Below are 24,012 nucleotides of genomic sequence, written 5' to 3' on the forward strand. Positions count from 1 at the left end.
ACAGAATTAGATGTCCTTAATGTAAGACGTATAAAATGTAGCTGGGTGTAGGAGAAAGGGAAGGGCTCTTTTTCTTACCAGCATAGGTAACACGCTCATGAATGCTGTAGGGCTTGCCCACATAAGAGAAAAAGCTAAGATCAGCAGATACACCCAAAACAGCAACAGCTGTGTGCGTGTGCCACAAAATGTGTCCTCCTGAGACCCTTATAATTGTCACTATTTTAAGGAGTAGCCTCAAAAGCAGCAGTTTCTTTTTCTCTAATTCTCTTTCATGGTCACTTCATCCCGTGTTGTTCACACCCTTCCTCCATTTACTCTGTTCAAGGTTCCCTTTGCTTTCCACGTTATGATTTCTCCATTCCATTACTTCCACCATACTTTTGTGGGCTCTCCATGGTGCTTCCCCTTGCCGCTCTTTCAAATACTAAAAATTTAGCACTTGCATAGTGCATTACTAACATTAATGGAATCTTCACAACTCCCTATGTGAGGCGAGTAGAATAGCCCCATTTTACAGATGGGACTACTAAGGCAGGAAGTGACTTGACCAAGGTCACAGACAAATTATATGTTAGACCTAAGATTGGAATAAAGGGCTCTCTTGTTCTCAATCCCATGTGTAGTCCACTGGACCACAGCACCTTTTATGCTATTCAGACATTCCCCCTTGAGGCCAAAGCCCACAATGTGTGCTTAGTAGAGGAACAAGCTCAACTGCAAACAGTCTACTACAAGTTTGTAGGGAACTTATAGTAGCTCAGGCAACACCTCTGACGCAACATCAAATTGGTCTGGGATCTTTTCGGAAATCAAGATATCAATGACAACTGTGATTTTGTTGGACAAATCACTATGACAAACTTGCAACCCTTGTGATTGGTCACAGTTTCAAGGCTCTCTTCACAAGAGAGATGGCTAGAAACATCTTTGAAAAAGGAAACAGAGTAGCCCTGACATTTGCAAATTCCTCCAATTGATGTTATGGAGACAGTGGCTGTGGGATTCATTCCAAAGGCTGGCTCTGCCTACAGCTAGCCAATTACAACAATAAAAATAAAATAATAAATAGTTCAACACTTAAGACCACAAACAAAGGGAATAAGGGGATGAGAACTGTGTACCTTCATTCACAGATGCAGTGAAGATGTCTTGGAAGCTATGCACTTAGAAAACAACCCTGGCTTTGCTATGCTTTTAATAATTTTGGGCCTATGTGAAATTTCAGGCATGGAGTAGTTGACAACACAAGGCATCTCCTTCCTGGTGCAGTTACGTTCGCTGCTTCCACAGCACTCCTAGCCTTTCCATGCCACAGGAAGAGATGTTTTGTTAATTTATGTTCTTCTCGCCACTTCTCATCCTTTTTGTTCTGTTTAAATGGCTGCAGATTTGCTTAGGACAATGTACCCAGATGAGTGACATAAGTCCACATAGAAGAACTCTAGCAAAAAAACCCCCAACTTGTCTCTTACCACTGCTGATGCCAGAGTTTGCAATAACTGTTGCCTCACTCCATTGGTCAGCACTGGAAACTGAGTAGGAACGCTGATGCATACCATCGGGGCGACTGTTGAAGGAGACTAGACTGATCCCACTTGCCATCTGAGACACAGACGTACTAGTAGTCACATTTCCTAGAAACAAACAAAAAAACCCCCCCGTTACTATACAAGATAATGCTGATTCACATTAAGGAGAATAAATCTTACAGTACCACAGAGCAGAGACAGCACTAATTTCATTAATGTGGAGAACAGCAGCAGCACTTGAATGCAGTGTTCGCTAAACTTTTGGAAGCTGAGTTCCGCCGACCCTTTTCTAGAAAATGGAAATACTTGCAAGCCCCCAGTGCATCCCTGATATATGTTGTTAAAAGCCTACACATCTTAGTTTATATATCCTCTGCACTGCCCTAGCTAGTCCTTCCTACCCACCTCACGGGCATGTGCCTCATGCTTTGGGAAGTGTTGGCTTAGTGCATAAAAGACATGCTGAAAAAACCCAATCCTTAAAAACTAATAAGCATTAAGCAAACCATCCATTGTACCCTTACAAAAGCAAGTCCTGAAAATGTAACATGATCCTCTAAACATAACTCTAACAACGAAACGTGTAATAACTATATCAAATAGAGACACTTCAAACCCTCTTATCCTAATTCAATTATTTTAATTGAGTATCCCCACCACTGAATAAAGCCAAAATTGAAAAATCTACAGTGCCAGTAAATAAACTGGTACTAGTAGCATAAAATCAACTATAAAACCCATCTTCCACAGACTTTTAACTATCACCAACCTGGAAGCAATACCAGGGGGCAAATGGGTTTAGCGCTTTCATGATCCATAAGGACTGTGACAGATAATAGTTCAATAAAAAGTTTAATGGAGGAAATAGCTGAACAGTGATCTAGTTGAATCAAGTTTAGTGACAAAACAAAGAAAACCCTTTCCATGAACATAGACTTCCAGTGGTCTCAGTCTTTCCTGTTCTTGTGTTTGACATGAGCAAGAAATTTCACTCTGCAGTTTAGTTTTTAATCACATACTCCATTACTGATTTACAATTTACTGTTTAAACAAATTTAAAATATTTTTAAAGTGTTTGATTTTTGTAAGAATGTTTTAATAGCTGCAATCTCTTCATGGCAGACTTTACCAAAACACAGTGGACATTGTGAATCCACTGTTAAGGCTATCCTACCCAGGGTTAAATGGCTTTAAGAATACTATTTTTAGAGACAGATTTAAAGCATTTAGTATTTTCATCCAAAGACAAGATAACTGGTAATGGCTTTCCAGCAGAGCTGAATTGGAAGCAAAGTCATCTAAACCTACATACAACGTACAGTTAGTAAAGTTTGTAAAGCACCTTGCAATTCTTTGCTACTGAAGACTCTCTCTATTCTATGTGTACATACACACACTTTTAAGATACTTTCATACAAAAACTTTGCACTTCCATAGCACTTTCAATTCGACAACCATTGATGAGTTCAGAAACATTGGTGAATTAAGATTCAACACTCTTGTGAGGGAGTTAATTATTATCTACTATTATTTAACCTGTGGAAAAAGTGGGAAATGACCAAAGATCACAGAGGAAGACTGTGGCAGAGCGGGAAATAAAACCCAGATCTCCTGACTCCCAGTTCCATCATGACGACTTTTCCCAACAGCAGTGTTTTGAAAGAAAGAAGAGCTTTGTGAAATACTTTGTGCTAGATGACCTCCTGAGGTCCCTTCCAATCCTGATATTCTATGATTCCTATTAGAGTTTGTGAGATTGCCTCCCTGAGACCAAACACTATCTGTCTATGGTACTGGTATAACCTCCATTACTGTAACATCTGAGCACCCCAATCTTTAATGAATTTGTCCTCAACATAACCAGGAGGTATTTTACAGATGGGGAACTGAGGCAGAGAGAGACTAAATATCTTGCTCAAAGCCACATAGGAAGCCTATGGCAGAGCATGTATTTGAACCTGGTTCTCCTGAGTCCTGGGCCAGTACCTTTATCACTGGACTTCCTCTCTAATCCCTTTTTCCGAGCCATTCTTTTACCCATGTGACCTCCATAATCTGATTGGCATCTATGACACTGGTCACAAGTTAAATCTACAACAGGTGAACACTTCTTTTGAGCCTGTTTGAACAACCAATTTAATGCATTTTACTAAGGCTAGTATCTGAACATCCTGTGCCAGTGTTTTCTAAAGAGGCATTAGGAACACATGTAAAGTTCAGCAACGAAACCTTGCCAACAAAACAGCATCTATGTGGTGAAGATTCAGATTAGAACCCCACCTCTTGAAGTCTCATTAAAATACTGAATTGAGCGCACACAGTTTTTTGCATTCTTTCTAATTAAATAAATAGTTTTTCTCCAAATGAATCTCTCTGCGCTCCAGCTCATGCTCTCTCTGATATAGCATCAGCACACTTTTCCTCCAGGTTTTATAGTCTGGGAAAAAAACTTGAGTCAGAAAGTTGCTAACGAGAAAAAAAATAAACACAACTATTGTGCAAACTCCATTTTGGCTGACACATCAGGAACTTCCAGAGCTGAAAGTTGATTCTCTACAGTTTGAGGGAAAGAGCCAAACTCTGACTGTGAGCTGCAGAAGACTCCTATCCTACGCGGACCAGACACACAGGGACACATATACTAGAGAGACCAGACATTACTATTTGTGAATCACTTAGCTCATCATCACATTATTGTGCTATTATTTTGCAAATGTGGGGGAGCTGTAGAAAGGCTAAGCTGTATTGCTTTGTGTTTCTAATGGGGTCTCACAGAAATGTGTCCTTGCCCCAGTGCTATTACATAATTTATCAGTGATCACATATAAAACATTGCTGGTAAGCTATGCAGATAACACAAATTAATGGAGTGGTAAATAATAAGGACAAATCAGTTCTATAAAGTGATCTGGATCACATGGTAAGTTGGGCTCACTTATGTTCTAATACAGCTAAATGGAAGGTCATATCTAGGAGGTTACCACATAAGTCACACTTATTGGAAAAGGGGCTGTATTTTGGAAACCAGTGAGTGACAAGGACGTACGGGTCATTGTGGATAGCCAGCTGAAAATGAGCTCCCAGTATGATGTTGTGGCTAAAATGGCAAATACTATCCTTGGATGTATAAGCAGGGGAATACTGAGTAGATGTATGGAGATGTTATCACTGGGTACAGCATCGGTGAGACCTTTAAGGAATCCTGTGCCCAGACTTTTAAAAGAATGTTACACACTGGAAAGGGTTCAGAAAAGAGCTACAAAAATGATCTGAGGTCTGGAAAACTCATTTTATAGTGAGACACTAAAGAAGCTCAATTTATACAAGAGAAAGTTAAGAGGCAACTTAACTTGAAGTCCATAAGTACCTATATGGCATGATTTATGATAGTAGAGGGCTCTTTAATCTAGCTGACAAAGGCATAACACAAAATCCAATAGTTAGAAGCTGAAGCTAGACAAATTCAGACTAATAAGAGGACACTTCCCCCTTCTCTCCCCAAACAGAAAGGATAATAAACAATTGGAACAACTTACTAAGGGATGTGGTGGATTCTACATCACTACATCTTTTCAATCAAGACAGAAAGTCATTCTAATAGATATGCTCTAGCTCAACCAGAAGTTACGGGCTTGATGCAAAAACAACTTGGTGAAATTCTATGGCCTGTGTTATGTAGGAGGTTAGACTAGATGGTCACAACGACCTTTTCTGGCCTTAATAAGTAGGCATCTATAAAATGCACATTTCCTTTAAGGACTCCCTCAGAACTGATTTCAGAGTTTTTATATTTAAAGACTTCGGACACAGAAACTGATATGACACTTCAGATTGAACCCATATCTCAATCTCTTTGGAGAAGCAAAATAGCAGAAATAGATAGCTTGTAATTTGTATTCAGAGAACAACTACCCACTTTTCCAGTAAATGGGGTGATCTGCTAATGCTGATATTTCTGATACTACCCAGTTGTAAACGCTTGCGGATAGATGGGGACCCTAGAACATCCTACTCCCCAGTGTCCCTGTCTTGGGTTGTGAAGGGTTTGTTCTGACAAACTTTTCTGCCTTCCTGAGACTACTTCATTTCCTCTTCAAAACCAAAACAAACAGTAAAGTGCTTAACTAGCCTGCCCATAGCCAGAGTTCGTTGGGAATTTTCCCTTTCCCCCCCAAGAAAGCTGCTATGATAGACCCTGATCCTATAAGCATACATGCACATGTGTAACTTTATTCATTCAAATAATCCCATTGGCTTCAAAGGGACTACTCGAATACAAAGTCACCAAAATGCACAACTGATGGCAGGATTGTGGCCCTTAGTGAACATAGTCCTTTGTGATCTTTTCGTCACAGCAAAGTATAGTACAGGTGAGCCAGCAGCCCAGCTGAAAACAGTCTCAAACTCACAAAAAGCGTACAGATCAGATGTCGGTCAAGAGCAAATGTTGCTGCTCATCTGGTCATACTATGGTGTCATACAGTCTTAGTAGCTGACTTGTTCTGCTTTAATGTTCCCTGGCCTGGTGGTTGACTCTTGCATTCCGAGCATGGCACTCCAAGGTTTTCTGACCTGCCCATTGCCATGTCCTGTCTTCAGGCCAAAGCTAGGAGATATATGAGGTCACACATCTCAAAGAATAGACTACACTAAAGATATTTTATTACTATATATATTAGATTACACTAAAGATATTTAATATCCATGGCTTAAAAAGCCCATACTGCCTGTGGAAGCATGTGATATTATCATGCCTCCTAGCTGCTGAACTTGGGACATTAGATGTTGCACGTTAGAAATTCTCCTCTCTTATATATGAAATAATGCCTAGTTTATAGCTTGTGTTAGGAGAGGACTACTGAGTGGGATAGCTGCTGACCTGAGTGGTAGGGTCACTAGAAATCTTTGTTTGTTTGTTTTGGAATCAGGTAAATTCTGTCATGGTATACCAATTTAGAAGCAGCTGGATGAATAAGTCAGGTCTTTTCACTTTTTCTTTCATCTGGAAACAAAACAATACTACCTGCACTTCCTTGATCTCAGAAACCACTTTTGTATCGCATTAAACTCTAAATTCTAAATTCCTTAACTATTTGCACCTTATTAAAGTCCTCACACAACAAAATGGTACCTTCTCCCCATTCCCTTAATTTTAAGTTTGGACAATTGAGGAAGGTAAAGATTTTTACGTGTATTATGTTTTATATTTTACTTGTTTTAAGCCTTGTTTAGAATGTTTACAGCATTTTTCTAGGCTTGTTCTCAACTTTCTACATTAATCTTAACTTCCCAATTAGCTTTATTGAGCAAAACCACCAATTCAAGGTGACAGATATTCACCGCAATAGAGTGATCCTGCATTCCTGTTCACCGTGGCATCTATTTTAGCACCTTTAGAATACAATGGCTTTGGAAATGCATTATTTTTAGAAGCAGAATTAGATTTCCTATTGAGAAACTCCTCGAAAGACATCTCAAAAGACCTTACAAGTGGCATCCAACATGCTGGACTGAAGAGTGATGCTATGTAAGCCCATTTTTAACATTTAACTCTCTCTCATTCCATGCCTAGTAGAATGGACAGAGTTATTTTTGATGAGTTCCTGTGCGATAATCTTCATAGCAGAGATACAGAAGGAGAAAACTGGTATGTGAAAGAAAAGATGGAATGTTTTTGCAAGATCATGGAAAAATGGAAAACAATTATTGAACAACTTTGCTTGAATAACACATTGCCATCAGTCTGAATTGGGTGGCTGAGTGGGGGAGAGAGGGATATTTTGAATGTCAACATTTTCTGGCCGTTTAGCTAGATTTAGAACAAAAAGGCCCAGTCACAGTCTAAACCTTGATGGGATACAAGAGCAAAACTTTACAGAGAATATCCATAACATGTTGATTCTTATACTGAAATTGCAGTGTTCAAAATTTTATATATTCCTTAAACTTATTTAGAAACACAATGATTTGGCCTGTGAAATTAGTTTCACCACAGAGAAAGTGAATTACTCAGGAGAATCATATAATAATTCTGTCAATTCAGATTCATGAGGAATTTTGGATAGTTGGGAGCAAATATGGTAGGATCTGAGAAGCTAACTTCTTGGTGATCCATCATGCAGCTTTGTTTTGTGGTCAATGATACAATTTATCAGCTTTGTGCTTGATTTTGCAACCAAATAGCTCCTTAATCCAACACAGGCATTAGTACAATTTTCAATCTTGTTTGAGGTCACTAAAATTTTTTAAATAAACCAAATCGCATAAAAGTCCCCATGTGGTCATTGACATATCAAAAAGGCTGATCTACATAAAAACTGAATAAGAGATAGAGAGTTTTCTCGAACATACTCTGACCAGACACAGGACCAATCCTAGAATGATGACCATATTTATTTGAACTTAAATATTTTTCCAATCTATTGCTCATTTTTCACTCCTCCTTCAGGTTAATTATAATATGCCCGGACTCTTTTATTCAGTCGTGTCAAGTTGACAACAATGCTATCATACTCGCATCCAAATGGAGCCTTGTTAATGCCAACTGCTGTTCTTATGGACTTGTTCTGCCACACAAAGCTTCAGGAAACACTCCTACTCATTTTTCTCCTCCAGGAGGCAAACTCCTCTTCCCACCTTCAAGAAGCAATATTTCTTTAATTTTACATGTCAGGATACAGAGCCAGTGGCAAGGAATCATAGCAGTCTCTTAGCAAACGAGCCAACCAGCTCAAAATATGAAGCCAACAAAGTTCACTGAGAAGTAGATTCTGCATATTATGGTAAGATATATGTTATGAAGCCTTTATATCTAAAAACCTTAGAAGCAAGGACTTGCTGCACTTTTACATCTGTCTCCCTCTCTGTCCCTCTCAATATATCAACATTAACATGAAATACATGGTCAACTACCTAGTCCATTCTGTGTTCTGAAAAAGTGCTTCTTCCAATACATCATATATGCATCAGCTGGTTGCTTAAGTTGATTAGCAGGGGGGCAGTTAAATTACTATGCTAATCCGTGTATTCTCAGCACTATTTCCTTGATATGGATATGTGTATATGCTTACTGGGAAGCCTTGATTAGTTCAAGCTTCAATGTGTCAAAGGCTCCAGTTTCTTTCCAAAGAATAATTTTAGCTGTACTCACAACCCTAAAGTGTAGGAGCTGATTTGAAAAGGTACTTACCTCTACCATATGCTATTTTTCTTTAAACAATTTGCATTTCAAAGTGAACATGGCATTTATATTTGAATGAATATCAGTATGTTGCCAGAACTGGTCTCAAATGAGCAAAAAAAGATGCTGGTTTCCTATTGAACAAAAATGTTTTCATCTACCAAAGCAGCATCAAAAGAAGAATTCCTCTTTCTAGCTGTAGACCGCTTTAGAACATTTAAAACTCTTTTCTGATATTATAAAATATCCTGTTATGATACAGTTTGCAGATCATTCAATTACACTTTCACAAACAATTAATCTCTTCAAAGACCACCACGATTAGAATTCAAGGCACATTCCCAATTTTAGTCAATGCTTAAAAAAAAATCACCTTTCAACAGTGAGAGATTTTTAATACGAGGCACTGGAAGATGCATGAGGAATGAAATTTGTGCTTTATTTACTCATTAAGCCAGTGTGGACAGCATCAAACTGCAAAGAGAGTTCAAAAGGTTTACTTGCCCATATGATAGGCCCAATGTAGATGGATGAAAATAGGGTAGTATTGTTCCCATCAGTGCCTGTGTGAACAACTCATTAATGGGAAATAAACAGCTGGATTGTGGGGAGAATAGACCCCCCATTCACATGGCAAACACTGCCTGATTAAATAGTCTTCACAAATATGTCACAAAATTGCTAGACCCTACAGAATTCAGTTGCATAATATTTAGAAATATCTTTAAAATATCACTAATGAAGATTTATCCAAACTCATGATTTCATGCCATTCAATGCCTATCTGGTACCACCTATTCAATTATAACCAGAGACGACAAAAATTGTACATTATGAAAATTAGATACGAGTGAGGATAATAAAAGGTATTCTTATTCTGAAGCAGTCATTTGCTCTGCAGAAGTCTGTAGTTTGTTTGCACAATTTTAGTATCTACTGAAACACTAATGGTGAGTACTCCTGTAACTCCTGTCTTTGTCCAATATATTTCATCTTAACAAAAAAAATGTTATCATGAACCATCACTGGGCAGCACATTTTAATGGACACGTCACTTCAAACTAAGCCTTCACCATCTGTTCCACCCACTAATTACAAAGGCAAAAAAAATATAATTCACAACTGTACCATTAAAAAGTGAGATACAGATCATTGAAATGCATGCAAGCGGCCTGCATTCATTGCAGCATGTGCATTTGTGACTTCCCACCATCCCCAAGGCAAACAACCGAGTTGTAAGAGGTTTTATTCAGGGTGCACCCAGTGCACTATTTTCAAAGTAAGAGGTGAATATATGATGCTAGAGTTGGACAATCTACCATTATACAATTTTTTTTTTTTGTATGCAAGAAACTGTATATAGATGAGACCAGGAGAGAGAGAGAGAGAGAGAGAGAGAGAAAGATTACATTAGCACAGAAGACGATAGGGCATAGGGTGAACTCTAGCACATTACTCTACCTTCACTATATTCACGGTTTATTTGTGCTATGCTCTTCATGATCACTATGAGTTTCTCTTCCAAAAGGAAATAAACCTCTCAAGGCCAGAGGGCTCAGCTCCCCAGCTGTTAACACTAATGAAAAATACATTAGAGCAGAGGGTCAGGAAATCCTGACTCCCGGTATCAGAGGGTTAATTGTACCAAATCAGCTTGGGTGAATTTATGTTGCAAGATACTGCATATTCCTGAAATGCCCTCTAATTCATTAAACAGCCCTGTCAATTAGATTAGACCACAACTTGGCCCGCTGTTCTAAAATTGTGGCCAAAAATCTTCTGTATTTGGGGTTATTCTGGGGATGAGGGTGTAAAAGAGGAGAGGGGAAAGACGCCATTTTTGTGAGAAGTGCTTTAAGCTCCCCCTTCTTTTAGCCTTCCATTGCCCTAACGAATCCAATTCCCAGAGTTCTGCAGAAATCACCTTTGGTAGACTAACTTTTTGTGGGAGGCAAGTAATCTTCCAGCACCTTTCCATTTGTCTTGTGCTCTCTTCAGTGCCTACTAACATTACATGTTGTGATGACCTTTCCTACAGTGACTGGAAACGCCCCTCAGGAATCTGACAACATGTCACCTAGGATCCCATCATAACTCTCTCAAAGAAGGTGCTTCTTCCCTTTCCCTGCTGGCCCAAGGGCAGAATTTGTGCCCAGTGCTGAAATCAAGATGCACCACTACTTCTTACTAACTGGACAGCATCTCCCCAAACCCATTCAGAATGAGTCAGTAAGAGGTGGGGGGGAAGGAGGGGAAGCGGAAGAGAGAAAGACTGTCTACTGCAAGGAGCATTGTCAGTTAGGTACCATGAGCAGGGACTAGAGCCAGATAGGTTATTGGCAGGGATTATTAATGGAGAAAGGCAAACATATTTTCTTTACCTGTCTCCTTGCTATGAATTCCATTTGGACCCAGCTGCAATACCAGCCTACAACATGGCACCTCTGTTTTTTTCCTGGATCTTACTAGGGGCCTAAATAAACCCCCAATTCCCCCATCAAAATTCCCAGAACTCATTTTCAATAATCCTCCAAGAATTTTGTTTGGTATATTTGTCTAATGCCGTTTTCTTAAGTGAATTATTTTGTGCGATTTCGATACAGTTTTCTTTCATAGTCAATAATCACACCAATACAGTAATAAAGGCCTGAAGCCCTACAATCTCAGGCTGGGATCTCACTGGTAGACACAAGCTAAGTAGAGTCAAGTTTAATGAATGGATGGGAGGACGCCAAGAAAATACTCTGGTGCTGCAGAAAGTGGCATTAATGATTCAATAGGAGGGCACGCTTTTTTCTTTCAACTCCAAATATGATTAGGGAAATTAAGTTTTCACATGTGCCACCTTTCAGACACAAATTAAAACCACAAACGCATCCAACTGATTTTGTTCAAGATCCCGTGGCGTTTTTTGCAAAGTATGGACATTTCTAGTTAAATCATCCTGACCAAAACCCTGTTTGCTCATATTATATTTCCTTTGCACTGTTTCCCTTTGCTATTCATTTTCTGAGCAAATTCTGTTCACTATTACTGTATGCTGTAACATCCCAGAGGTGGGTATGCTACATTCTTTGGGAAGTTATTTGTGTGTGTTAAGTATTTGGGCCCAAAACATGCCAACGGTTATATATGTGCTTAACACTACGCATGGGAGTAGTGACATTGAATTCAATAATGTTACATCAGTAAATTCAAAGAGAGTACAATTCCCATGTGTAAAGTTAAGGACATGTGGAAATATCTGCAGGCTTGGGGCCATAGTTTGTAAAGTGCTTTGGGATCTCTGTGAAGACTTATGGAAGTTGTTTAATAGTAACTAAACTGGAAAAAGGCATTACCTGTGCATTAGACAAATAACCTCTAAATTGAACACAATGAACATATGACTTAAGAAATGGGACAAAAACTAACTTCATACTTCCTGTACCAGTAAAATAGACTTCCCCAAATTCTCACCCATAATTGTGTGCCTAAAAATATTCATGCTTGGTGTACAAAGTAGATTATCATTATTAAAATATTTTCTAAACCATTTTAAACTAAAACAGAGAAACTTTCTTTCTAAAAGACAATAGCTACGATTTTGATGTTACATTTTTTTTTATAGCTATTACCACTGTAACAGCAGCTCAGCGAATGCATGTCTGCAGTGTGAGCAGTTTTGATAAACAGCCTCTGCGGGCCACACAACGGGGATAATGTATCCTTAAGTACTGCCAATGAGCTGCCATTCTGCACAGCCAATTACTTCTGTGCGTCTGTCACTCAAAGGAAAAATGACTGAGCCCATTAGATCAAACCTTTGTCACTGTTCCTAATGCACTCTTAGGCCTCATTAATCTGAGGGAGCAGCAACACAGCCGCCGGTGCCTCATTGCCTCCCCCACAACAGGACCACGTGAATCCTCTCATCTCTCCCCCAAGTGCACCACGTTAATCAAGCTCTCCTTATTACCCCAGTCCCTGTCACGGCGGAGAGCGCTCTCTCTCTTAAATGCTCTCATTATGGCCCATCTTTAGAGCCGGCTGAGTGGAAAAAAAGAGAGCAAGAGAGAAAGAGAAGGGGAAAAAGCAAGTCCGATCACATTAATATTCATGACAATAATTAGTATTCTAGGTCACTGAATATTCATGCTATTAGTTTGGTTTTTTATGGGTTTGCTGGATGTCCTGATTGCTGGAGTGTGGAGGAAAACAGCATGGTTAGGACTTTAGATGTCAACGGCACTTCAATACTCCAAACACATTTGTGCATTTTTTTTCTCCTTTTGATAAATCAGCTTCAACCCCCTTGATGGCTTTAATATTTTAAAATCATTGGGGGAATAAAAGAGCTAGCAGTTTGCAATGGTCTGAACATCCAACTGGTTAGTATTACAATATGTAATAGTCAAAACTCGACAAGATCCCATCAATGGGACTGGACAAATCTGTGATTTTATCCAGGATACAGTGCAAGAGTACAGTGAGGCATAAAAATCAGTCAGCTTGGAACAAATGCCGTCTCATCAGTAAATTATCTCATCTACTGTGGCACCTACATTCAGGTCCATGAAAGTTCAGAACATATTTCTAATGTTTGTCTTGCTAATTGTTATTAGACTTCAGCCCCATTTGTGAACTGGAGGAAGAAGGAATCCCAATCAAACCTCCTGCACGCTTAAAAATGAAGCAAGAAATTTGTGAATGAACACAAAAGTGTTTCATGCTGATTTAAAACCAAAACCCAAAAACATTTACTCAAGTAGCCCTGATATTTCCCTCCCTTTTCTATGAAGCACAGAATATTGAAAGCAAAAGTACAGGCCTGTCGCATCTTACGCGCATTTAACATGCGCAATTTCAACTTTACCCGGTCAGCGAAAACAAAAACAAAACAAAACAGAGAGAAAAATAACAATTTTAATACTATACATGTAGAGCGGGCGATTTCACCCGCCATTGAACTCAATGGAATTTTAGCTATACGCGGTTTTCGCTTTATGCGCTAACCGCGGAACGGAACCCCCGCATAAGATGAGACAGACTTGTATGTTTATTTCTCTCTAGTACTGGTGAGGGGCAAACAGTGTCATGAAGAGAACTGAAAAAATGACCTTGAGGGATCACCCTCTAGCAGGATGAAAGGGTAATCTCCAAGGTATTTATTACTTGACTCTTTTTTGTGTGCACAGTGACAAAAGTGACCATTTTTTTAATTTGTAGGATGGCTGCGTGTTGTTGGGCTATCAGCAACTGAATTAGCAACAGAAATAAAATGATCCATCTGAGAGTCTTTTGTAGAAACCCAATCAAAGCAAAAATAGACTTTGGTGATGAATGTTAAAATTTGAACAAAATTCCTCACAAGTCGCTGAGTTTACAGTCCGCAGTATAATCATATAATGTGTCCAAGTGAGAAAGAAAGGAGAGAAAACAGTTCATGTTAACTGCATAATGCTGGTTAGAGTACTGGAATAGGCTAAAATAATTCACATTTACACTGTTGCTAATATAGCATATTGTAAGTTTTACACACTGTGTAAGAGTTATTTTAGATAAAAATTAGATGTTTCTTTAGAAAATATACTTTCCTGCTCCTTTTTACACCCTTGTCAGCCAAACACTATCAAAATATATTTTAAAATGAAAATATTCAGTGTTAGAACAATACCCCAGCCCTCTGGGCCATTTACTTTCATTGCTGATCATTTATATCCAGAATAGATTAAAGAATTTAGGGACTGATCCTGAGAATATTTACTACTTGGCCAGTGCTTACTGGCTTTGGTGCAAGTGCCTGATCATAAAATCTAAACCCACACAATACCTCCAATTTAAAACGGACCACACACTCAAGTTAACCAAAGTCAATTAAAAGACTCACTGACTTCAGTCGGTTTTGGACCAGGCCGAAAATTAACAATACATATCTAAGACAGATAAATGACCTTATCCATGTATTATTAGGTTTTATATTATGTTTTCCCTGCGCCCGCCTCCCACTTTTTTTTTTTAATTGAGTACCACAATGCATTTTAGAGGCTATTGCCACTAATCTTCAGGTTTACTGTAATGAAATATTTTGTGGAAACTATATGCTGTGACACAGAACAGGCTGTATATTTCATTTCAGTTTAAAAGGAAGTAACTTTTAGTTGTACAGAAAAACTATCACCATTAGAACCCAATGATGCCATATTAGATATTTAAAAAGTATATTACTCTAACTTAAAAATAAATTCTGTACTTAACAATTTTTAAATAATGTCTGGAAGGCAGTTCATTATAACTGAATCTGATTCTAAGCACTTCAGTGTACAATAAGATTACTTAATGGCCATTGCATAGCTTTGACAGATGATCAGGATTATTAACAGATATGAAACTCACATTTATGAGAACAGCATCTTTACATTTTTGCAACATGTCCAAAGTGTCACACATTGTTAGATGATAATAGTGTTTAACAAACTTAATGACAGCTGTGCAGCTAACAAACATTTTTGAATACTTCAGTGTTCTTAAATGTACATACAATGGTGAATATATAGTATGAAGTCTTCTGTAACTAACAGTGTTAACCATTCAACAATTTATTGGTACAGTACACTTTTCTAGATGTGAACTTTCTACATCAGTGGCTCTAAATAGGATGTGGTTTTGTTTGTTTGTAAGAGAAAATGGATGGCTCCTGGGACAAATCATCGGACACACAGATCACCAACTCATATCTAACCCTGGTCAGTGGTAACTGAAAACTGGACCTGGGAGTCTGCTCCATTTGAAGTCTCTGAAAGTTGTGCTAATAACTTCTATAAAAGGAGGGCTGTTCAGCAGCTGATGTAGCAGGTGGACACATGTCCGCATCTAGTATTGCTACCCCAGAATTGGCCCTTCTTTTGGCAGTATCGCTGGATACAGCGGAAGCTGAAGGGATCTGGAGATTACCCCCTGTAGAGGTAGTCCCAGGTCAGACTTGAGGCACACTGACTGGTCAGCATGGTGAAGCTGGTCTATTTTGTGCCTGTCACAAAATCTAAACAGAATTTCACTTCACCTTTAAAGTTAAATAAATAAAATGCTGTGTTTACTTAAGTTACATCCACAACTTGGACTTGGAGTGCCATGACAGCAATACAACTTTTTTAAAGTGTGGTCTGAAGGAAATGAGCCTTGCTAATGCTAAGTAAAGTGAGAATTTGTACCATCCTCCTCTCTGCTCAACCTGGTGTGCAAGTAGTCTAGCCTGTGGGTAAGTCTGTGCAAACCCAATTCCCCAATTAAAACCTGCAGTTTGGATCATAGGCATTGCAAACAAACTAACCTTGCAACTTGAACCTCTAAAGGGATCGTCCCACAAATAGCACTTCACTAAAAAACAGAAACTCCTTCCCCTACTTCTTACCTTAGGGGTTGTCTACACAGTGCATTAGGCTACATTAGAGGGGTGTAAATTCTGGGGCATGCTAGCTATGTTACGTACTAACTGGCCTATATGGATCCTCCTGGTGTACACTAAAAGTTCCCTAGAGTGCATTAATGTAATATTGTTTGAACTGGGTCTATATTAATGTGCGCTAGGGAATTTTAATACGCCCAGCACGGTCCACACTGGCCGCTTAGTGCGCACAAGAATTTAGACTCTGTTAGTGCAGACTATGCACTACATAGACAAGCCCTTAGATGTCTTCAGATAGGGTCCTAGGACTTGTTAGGAAGAGACAGGGGAAAGGAGATGGTTATTTTTCTTCGCCTCCAATTAGAAATGTATTCCAGGTTAGGGGGGGAAAGCTTTTCTGCAATCAGTTTTACTGGTTCTGGAAAGGAAGTGATTGATACAGGGCCGGCTCCAGGCACCAGCCCACCAAGCTTGTGCTTGGGGCGGCACCTGGAGGAGGGCAGCGCAGTGCTCTGGCTATGGCTGCCGGGGAGAGCAGGGCCACAGCCGGGGCTCGCCGCCGGGGAGAGTGGAGCCCCGGGCGGGCTCGCCACCCTCCCCCCGGCGCTCCGGCCGCCGGGGACAGCGGAGCCCTGACCGGGGCTCGGCGCCTTCCCCCCGGCGCTCTGGCTTCATATTTTGTTTTTAGGATGTTAATTTATTTTCCTGGCTTACTCTCCCAGATGCTGGGGATGTGACAACAACCTGTCGGGAGGTAAAGATTATGGATAGTTACGTCGGTGCCCTTGGTGAAGCCTTTAAAGTCAGGAATATGGAAAGCCAGCAAAAGAGTTCTGCTGGAACTGGGATACATGTCTCACGGCAGGGCTAAACCTTTGTTCTCAAGCAGATAGGGCGAGGTGGAAAACCACAATCTTGTTTGAAGAAAATGTCAACATTGACTTAAGAGTTAAACACTTTTTTGCCCATGAAATCTATGCTGTACTTGCTATACATCATTTTACAAAGCCAATTTAACAGATGCAACTTCCAGGTGCTGGTTAGCTCACAAATTTTACATTATGGGGTAACTGCTGAGCCTCATTACAACCTCACCACAATTAGCCTGATTCCTTTTTTTACCACAAGACTACCTGTAGCAAAGCCATACTGTAGTCCTTGGTCATGCAATTTCAGGAATATATTTTTTTACAAAGCTGGGACATTGCTCTCAGCATTAAATAAAATGTCAATGGGGATAATTACTGATAAGGAACTCCGGTTGTCATTTTGTGGTAGCAGTATGTAGAAATGGCAAAAACGTTTCACGAAAAATATCCTGCCCTTTTTTTTTTGCATGCTATTTCAAATGCTGAAATTTTGCTGCTAAAAGTTTTGGCAGCATGGAAAAAGAATCTGTAAGGCCCTTTTGCACTAGAATTTTCAAGCAAGCAGAAATACTATAGCAGACATCTTTGAAATGTGTCTGGATTTTGCTAATAAATAAAAAATAAATTAAATAAATTAATGGAGATATCCCATCCCCTAGAACTGGAAGGGACCTTGAAAGGTCATTGAGTCCAGCCCTCTGCCTTCACTAGCAGGACCAAGTACTGATTTTGCCCCAGATCCCTAAGTGGCCCCCTCAAGAACTGAACTCACAACCCTGGGTTTAGCAGGCCAATGCTCAAACCACTGAGCTATCCCTCGCCCCTCCCGCTAGATGAAGAATGAGAGAGATTGCATGTGCAATAAGTGCACATGTACAGGGAGGCTTTTGAGATGGGAGGTGAGAGGACAGGAAAGAGCTGGGCTGTTACAGCACCATCACAGAAAACAGTGGTGACGGGGAACATGGCACCTATTTAATGACATCTTGAGATTGACCAGTTATGGAAGGAGCGCTATGCCCTGTATTTGGAGCATAATAAACAGAGGTACCTTTGAAGCATACATCCCAGTCTCTATCTTATCATATACATGGATAATGATTCATATAGGCATGTGGGTTCCAACAGGTAATCTTTCGGAAAAGCGAGGCTAGGGGCTGGTTAAGCATTCTTAGCTCATATTGCTGACCAGTAAAGTATTGCAGCAGAACGGTCTCATGACTGAAGTAGCTGTAAATGGCTGCAAAGTGGTTGTGGCCCAGAAGATAAAAGAACAGCCCACAACAATTATTGGTGGGATTTTGCCTCCTTCGGAGGGAGGCAAGTATCACTCTCACCATTTTACAAATCAGGAAATTCAAAGAGCACAAGGCCAGTTCTGGCTTGGCTCTGAAGAGAGACCAGCGTTACCGACGTAGCTACAATATTATTCAAAATTTATAAGCTAAAACCATATGCTGTCGGCAAACACCTGTGGTTAGATGTTGATAAGACGTTTGGCGCTCTGTGTGTGTTCCCTTTGTGTGTCGCACTAGCCCTGCACAGACAGCTGGCACAGCAGACCTTGAGCGAACCGCCCAATGACTACAAGATCAGTTAAGGGATGAAGGCACCCAGCCAGGTTTATTGTCAACTAAGCTCGGTACTAGTATCCCGCAGACTCTACCGGACCACTAATATATGTATGCCTGTAACAATGGACCAACTCAGTGAATGGCGGGATTTTCCGTTCCTCCCTAGGCCAGACAGAAACACTTCCTCTGAGATAGATCTTTATACCTCGATACAAACAAGTTACATACTGCCCCCTGACATAGTTAGTTAGTGCCCTCTAGCGTGGCTAGTTATTACCCATCACTTTGTACATGTTGGTTTGATCAAACCATCTTTATTACGTACTGTCATCCTGACCTTATCTTTTAGGAGGAGTCAGTGCATTCCTGTTATCCTTAGGGAATGTTTTTGTACCATCCTTGATATTGGGATGTTCTGGTACCACTTGATATCAGGATGTGTCTGTGACTAGCACTTCTTAGGAATGTGTATTTTTGCAATATCAGCCCTGTTCTTGCCAGGTTCTGTGAGTAAGTTCTACCTCAAACCAGGCCTCTGATACAAGGGCTTATGTCTCAGGGTTTCTTCCTACTCCTCCGCCAAGTGACATTCCACTCCCTAAAGAGCCCAAAATAGAATTTAGGATTCCAGATTCCCAAATTCTTCTGCAGTCTAGCAAACAGCTGTATAAGGCACAGGCAAAGCGTATGTAGCATTCCCCTCTAGTGGCCTCTTCTCACAGAAGACAATAGCCTATTACTGTTGTCGTTTACTCCTTTAGATTAAGCAATAGAGGTCTGCAATGTGCATATTATGGTCCTGGATTAAAATGCGGATGGCCCATGTAGGGGGCACTATGGTTCTCTTTTTTTCCAGTTAGCTTAAAAAACCCCAGGACAGTTCATACTAAAAATGTTAAAAGAATGTTAAGGTTGCAAAATCAAGCACTCAACCATCAGAAAACCCCAGAATTAAGGTGCAATCTTAATTCTGCCTTCTTGTGGAAATGTATTATGTTATAGGTTGATTTACATTATCATGTGATTTACAGGATCCCTGCCTTATGTAGTGCACAGGAGAGAAACTGAATAAGGCACACGATTGTTAAATAAGAAGTTATGTTCTCTTGTGTTTAAGACACTGCACGGAACTGCTGGGTTCCATTAGACTTCCTATGAGATGATGCCCAAGACTATCACAACGCATAAGTGCAAAGAAGCTGAATTAAAGTTGGACAGGAATCATAAATCTCACATTTTCTAAATGAGTATTAGACATTGCAACCTTCATGTTCTTTTAACATAGTTTTTTTTTTTTTTTAAAGTATGTAGTTATGTCACATAAGACTGAAAGCCAGCCAGCCGTGCTTTTTTGGTATGAGGAGCTCTATCATGCACCAAAGACATTAGGTCTACAATGACAGAAGCACAAAAAAACCTGTAGAGAACTGCTCCTCTTAGGAAATGGTAAACTCTGAAGCAGTAAACAAACATATGGTAATATTAAACATAGGAAAATGCAACAGTTCCTTGCCTGTATAAAATGGGGGGATTAAATAAGGCAACAGCAAAGGGAGTGCAGACCTCTCCGCTTTCTCAGAGAGCTGCCTATGTTTCTGTGTTAAAACCATAAATAATATTCAAAATCTATGTAGCTAATGGTGCCTCAAAAATTTTAACAGGAACTTAGTTTCCAAATATACTTTTGACAAGAATTCAGTCCCAGGCTGGACTGTGTAATTACTATTGTTTCTAAAAAAAATTGGGGAAAAGATAATTATTTTCTAACTTCTTAGCTGTGGTCTCTCCCTCAAAGAAATGCAGTTTAAATATTACAGTCATGGTGACATACCATTGTGATACGTGTCTTACAAATATCCAAGAGTGAAAATAGTATCTGCTGATCCTTCCTGAGCACACAGAATAGACTCACCCAATCTGGGAACAATAGCAAGCGACATCACTTAGCTAACGACGCTCAACCTGAAGGCAACTACATTACAATTTTTATACACAGATTTAGTTAAATCTGAGAAAAAAACCCTGCTTTTCTGTGAAAGCACCATGAACACAATGAAGGTCAAATTACAAATGTTTTCAGTTGTGACACAAATATTTTGCACTTTTCTACAGCAGGCCATGAAATTTCCCCTTTCATCATCACCTCAGAAAAAGATTTTCTTTGGCTAATTCACATCTTCACTCTCCAACTCTTATCAGCTACACACTAGCACTGCTTTTCAGTAACTTTTTCTAATGCAAAAACAGAAGTGTTTTCAATCTGTCATTACTGTATTATACAAAGTGTTCAAACCTCCCCACCACTACTAGTTTTTCAATGGGTCCTCAAATGTGAAATACCATACCTGAAATTAGAGAAATACACTGCATATAGGTTTCCTGTACTTCAAACATATTTATGTGCATTTTCTCTTCGCAGTCACTTTATACTCATGTGCAAGATGTCATAGTGAGAAAGCTTATTTTCAGCACAATTTATATAAAGACCAACCAAAACATATATTCAGTTGTATAAATTAAATATGTACTGATTTCAGAACCTTATCTGCTGTGTATGGGAGTTGAACTGCACCTGTCTATATTTCCTGTCTAGTTGAATTGAAGCTGTGATCCTCTATCTGTGTGAAGAATGTTTCCAGCATCCTTCACCATTATGAGGGTCAGAAGAGCAAACCAATTTATAGACTGTGATGTAATCTTCTAAAATACTAACATTTCCATAGTATTATTTAAAGGCATCGCTTGTTATATACCCCCTCCATTTTATCTGAGCTGAATGCTAAAATGTTGAGAATGGAATTCTGCTATACATTTGACAGACAGTACAACCAGCCCTAGCAGGTACCATTTTTTTTACTTGTTTTTAATGTTCTCTTGTTTTTATTCAATAATTGCGGCTGAGACCAAGCAAGAGATGGTTGATTTTAAAGCTCTGAAACCATAATTTTTGCCCATGGAAGAAATAAATGAATTCTCTTTCCCTGACAGACTTTGTTCTGTCCAGGTAATTTAATAGCTTGACAGACAAGTGATGCCGCTTACTTCCTTAAGAGTCAGAAGGACTGAAAAGGAGGTGTGTTGTCTTGATTTTAAAATGGTAAAAAGAAACAACTGAGTAAAACTTGAGACAATAAAAAACTATTAAGTCAATCACTGGTTCAAAGAGTAGTTCATCTTCCAGCTGGCTACAGGAGTATGACTAGAGGACACAGTTTTACCACTGCCTTGGAGAACCTGGCAATGTCAGAATAAGCAGCTTGAGATGTTTTGCCCCATATATAAACCGAAGGTGACTAAGGTAGTCAGATCCATCTGTAAGAGAGATGCTGAGGGTCCTTCAACAAATCATCACAAAGAAAACGAAAGCAAGTTTTGACTGCTGCTGATTTTGGACAGATTTTAGCACTCCAGTATTTGAAAATGTGTTAGACGTGGCACTTGGCCGTGGATGTAGAGTCTTTCTAGATTGTAGGAAGACATCAACTAACTGTTTAGCATACCCAGAGTCTTCAAATTACTTGTCCTCTTAAGTTCCAGCCCATCAGTTTGAACCTGACAGGGTACTGGCAACATTGGGTCCCGTATGTCTCTGGAGAGAGGTTACTTCAATTGACAAGAGGCTGATATTTACACCAATCAAGAGAATCCAAGCCTGTGGGCCTATTAGGATGACACTGGTCCCATCACACCGCTTCTATATACATCCTGAGACAGTTTGCGCTCATTCACCTTTCATTACCTGGTACCAACTCCTCGGAATCCCCATCATCTTTCCAGGACGCTCAAATAGACACTTGTGAATGTTCAGGAGGTCTCTTTTGTGAATCTGACGATTCAAGAACCTTAAAACAAAAGCTTCAAAAAGCCCCCAGAAGCAGTCAGATTTATAGAGCTGAAAAAAAGTCTCTCTAAAGGAAGAGGGGAAAAGTCCCTCTGGAGGATTTTTTTTGCTCTTGGTTTCACATTTTTAGCCAGATTCTTCTCTCTTGGACCAAGCTGAGCTTGAAAAGTAAGAAAGAGTCCTCTCATGGAAGACTCTTGTAGCTCCCTCTTCAACTATGGAAATTACATCACCCTTGATAGGCATTAGGATGCAGCAACTCTCTCAATACTTGATATCATCTTTGTTCTCTCAATGGAATCCTAAGGAAGGCATCCTTGGGCACAGAGTCAGATGGATAACAAATTATGTACTTCCCACTTTTGGGAAGTTCTGTTGAAAGAGACCCCTACCATGCCATGGCTAAGGGATCGTGGATCAGACAGCACAAAAAATAACATACTTGGGTCTGAATGTAAGGCCATCTACAGAGCTCTGCTATCCTTTAAAATACACCATCTTCTTTGCTCTGTTACCATACAAACTGCCAGTTCTGCAATCAGTTTATATTAAAAAAAAAAAAAAAAAAAAATCAGGGATCCACATGAAGCAGTCCCCTAGCCAAGGAAATCAAAGAGTTGCTCGTCTAAGACACACACAGGCCAAAGAATGGCTGCATGAATTGAGTGATGGAAACCACTCTGGGGCATAGCCTTCAAAGCAGGACAGGAGAAGAAGTGAGGGTGGTCTGACCATTTGGTTCCCTTTCATTCCTCACTGCACCCACCTCACTCAGTTTTGCTAGGTGCAGGGGAGACTTCAGCCACTCAATATTAATAGCTGTCCTGGTAAGCCATGAAGAGGGCTCTGGCAATGATGGCATCAACCATACCTGGTTGCCAGCTCTGGTAGAAAGACAAGATTTATGATGCAGAATCACCTTAAGGATCTGCTGAATGTTGAGAAGTCTGCCCTAGGAGAGGTAGGTCCTGTTTAATTACCCGCCCTGGCATGTGGAGGATGTAGCTGGTAGCATGAGAAAGAGAATCTCCTCCATTTCAGACTCTCACTACAGTTTGCTTTCTCCCTGCCTTTCTATCTGCTCTGCCCATGGAATGGACAGTTCAAGTTCTGCTGGGCGGAAGGCAGAAGGATCATTCCTAAGTGCTGGGCAAGGAACTCCTGAGAGGGGGCAGTGTTGGAACCAAATTTTCAGTACTTGAGCAATCCATCCACCACCTACCTTGCAGGAAGTGAGAAGCAGCTTGTTAGTTCCAGGTCATGGGAGTCTCATGGAGAAAGTTGAAAACATATTTCTAGAGGTTTGTAACTTTGTTGGGCTGATACTCTCCTCAACTGTCTTGTGAGAATAGCACCAGTGAATGGTAGGAGGACAGAGCTGCTAATTCCCAACAAAGGATGAGACAGCAATAAGAACCTTCTCCTACAGACCTTGGCTCCCTAGAGCAGAGCTGTTGGTTTTGTCATGCTGCCGATTGGCTAGCCCGTCTAACTATAATATCCCCACTCTACTCATCAACCCCCATGTCTGTTAAAGTGGCACGGTGAGAAGTACTGCTGCTCAGGGCAGCAGTGAAAGGGCACTAGAAATTCTGCTGCCCTGAGACAGGAATAAGCTGTGTTGAGCAATTG

General features: G+C 40.0%; 1 protein-coding gene across 5 annotated transcripts in view; it reads right to left on the reverse strand.

Annotated features, from left to right (window-relative positions):
* AGAP1 (ArfGAP with GTPase domain, ankyrin repeat and PH domain 1) overlaps window positions 1–24,012 on the reverse strand; it is a 661,893-nt gene that overhangs the window by 178,816 nt on the left and 459,065 nt on the right. For all 5 annotated transcript variants that reach the window (XM_054043263.1, XM_054043261.1, XM_054043262.1 and 2 more), the window contains one exon: window positions 1,476–1,637. In XM_054043263.1, the coding sequence (XP_053899238.1) occupies window positions 1,476–1,637 (162 nt within the window). The remainder of the gene's footprint in view (window positions 1–1,475; window positions 1,638–24,012) is intronic.

This window comes from Malaclemys terrapin, chromosome 11 (genome assembly GCF_027887155.1).
Source record: "Malaclemys terrapin pileata isolate rMalTer1 chromosome 11, rMalTer1.hap1, whole genome shotgun sequence".
NCBI lineage: Eukaryota > Metazoa > Chordata > Testudines > Emydidae > Malaclemys > Malaclemys terrapin.